Here is a 284-nt window from a genome sequence, read left to right as displayed (position 1 = left end):
CAGGCAGAAGTAATCCGGCGCGGCCACCCGGAAAATGGGTCTCACCGTATCGGAGCGCCGCTCTGCCTTCTTGAGCTTGAACTGCAGGACGCGGCAGTTCTTGGCAGTCTGCTCGAGTTCCCGCTTGAGGTCTCTGTACTCGTCCGCCTGCTCCTCCCTGAAGTTGTCTTGCATCTCCTCGATCTCCTCCTCGAGAGCTCGGACTTCCTTCTTGTAATCTTCGTTCTCGTCCATCAGTTCTTCGCACAGCTGTTCTGCCGCCTGGAGCTTCGATCTCAAGTCCT

General features: G+C 57.4%; 1 protein-coding gene across 1 annotated transcript in view; it reads right to left on the bottom strand.

The window, feature by feature from the left end:
• The window catches only part of LOC119593529 (girdin-like), a 17739-nt gene that overhangs the window by 7476 nt on the left and 9979 nt on the right, over positions 1 to 284 (bottom strand). Inside the window, exon 12 of the mRNA XM_037942491.1 lies at positions 46 to 282. Coding sequence (XP_037798419.1) covers positions 46 to 282 — 237 coding nt within the window. The remainder of the gene's footprint in view (positions 1 to 45; positions 283 to 284) is intronic.

This window comes from Penaeus monodon, chromosome 32 (genome assembly GCF_015228065.2).
Source record: "Penaeus monodon isolate SGIC_2016 chromosome 32, NSTDA_Pmon_1, whole genome shotgun sequence".
Lineage (NCBI taxonomy): Eukaryota > Metazoa > Arthropoda > Malacostraca > Decapoda > Penaeidae > Penaeus > Penaeus monodon.
This window is presented reverse-complemented; position numbering and strand designations above follow the sequence as displayed.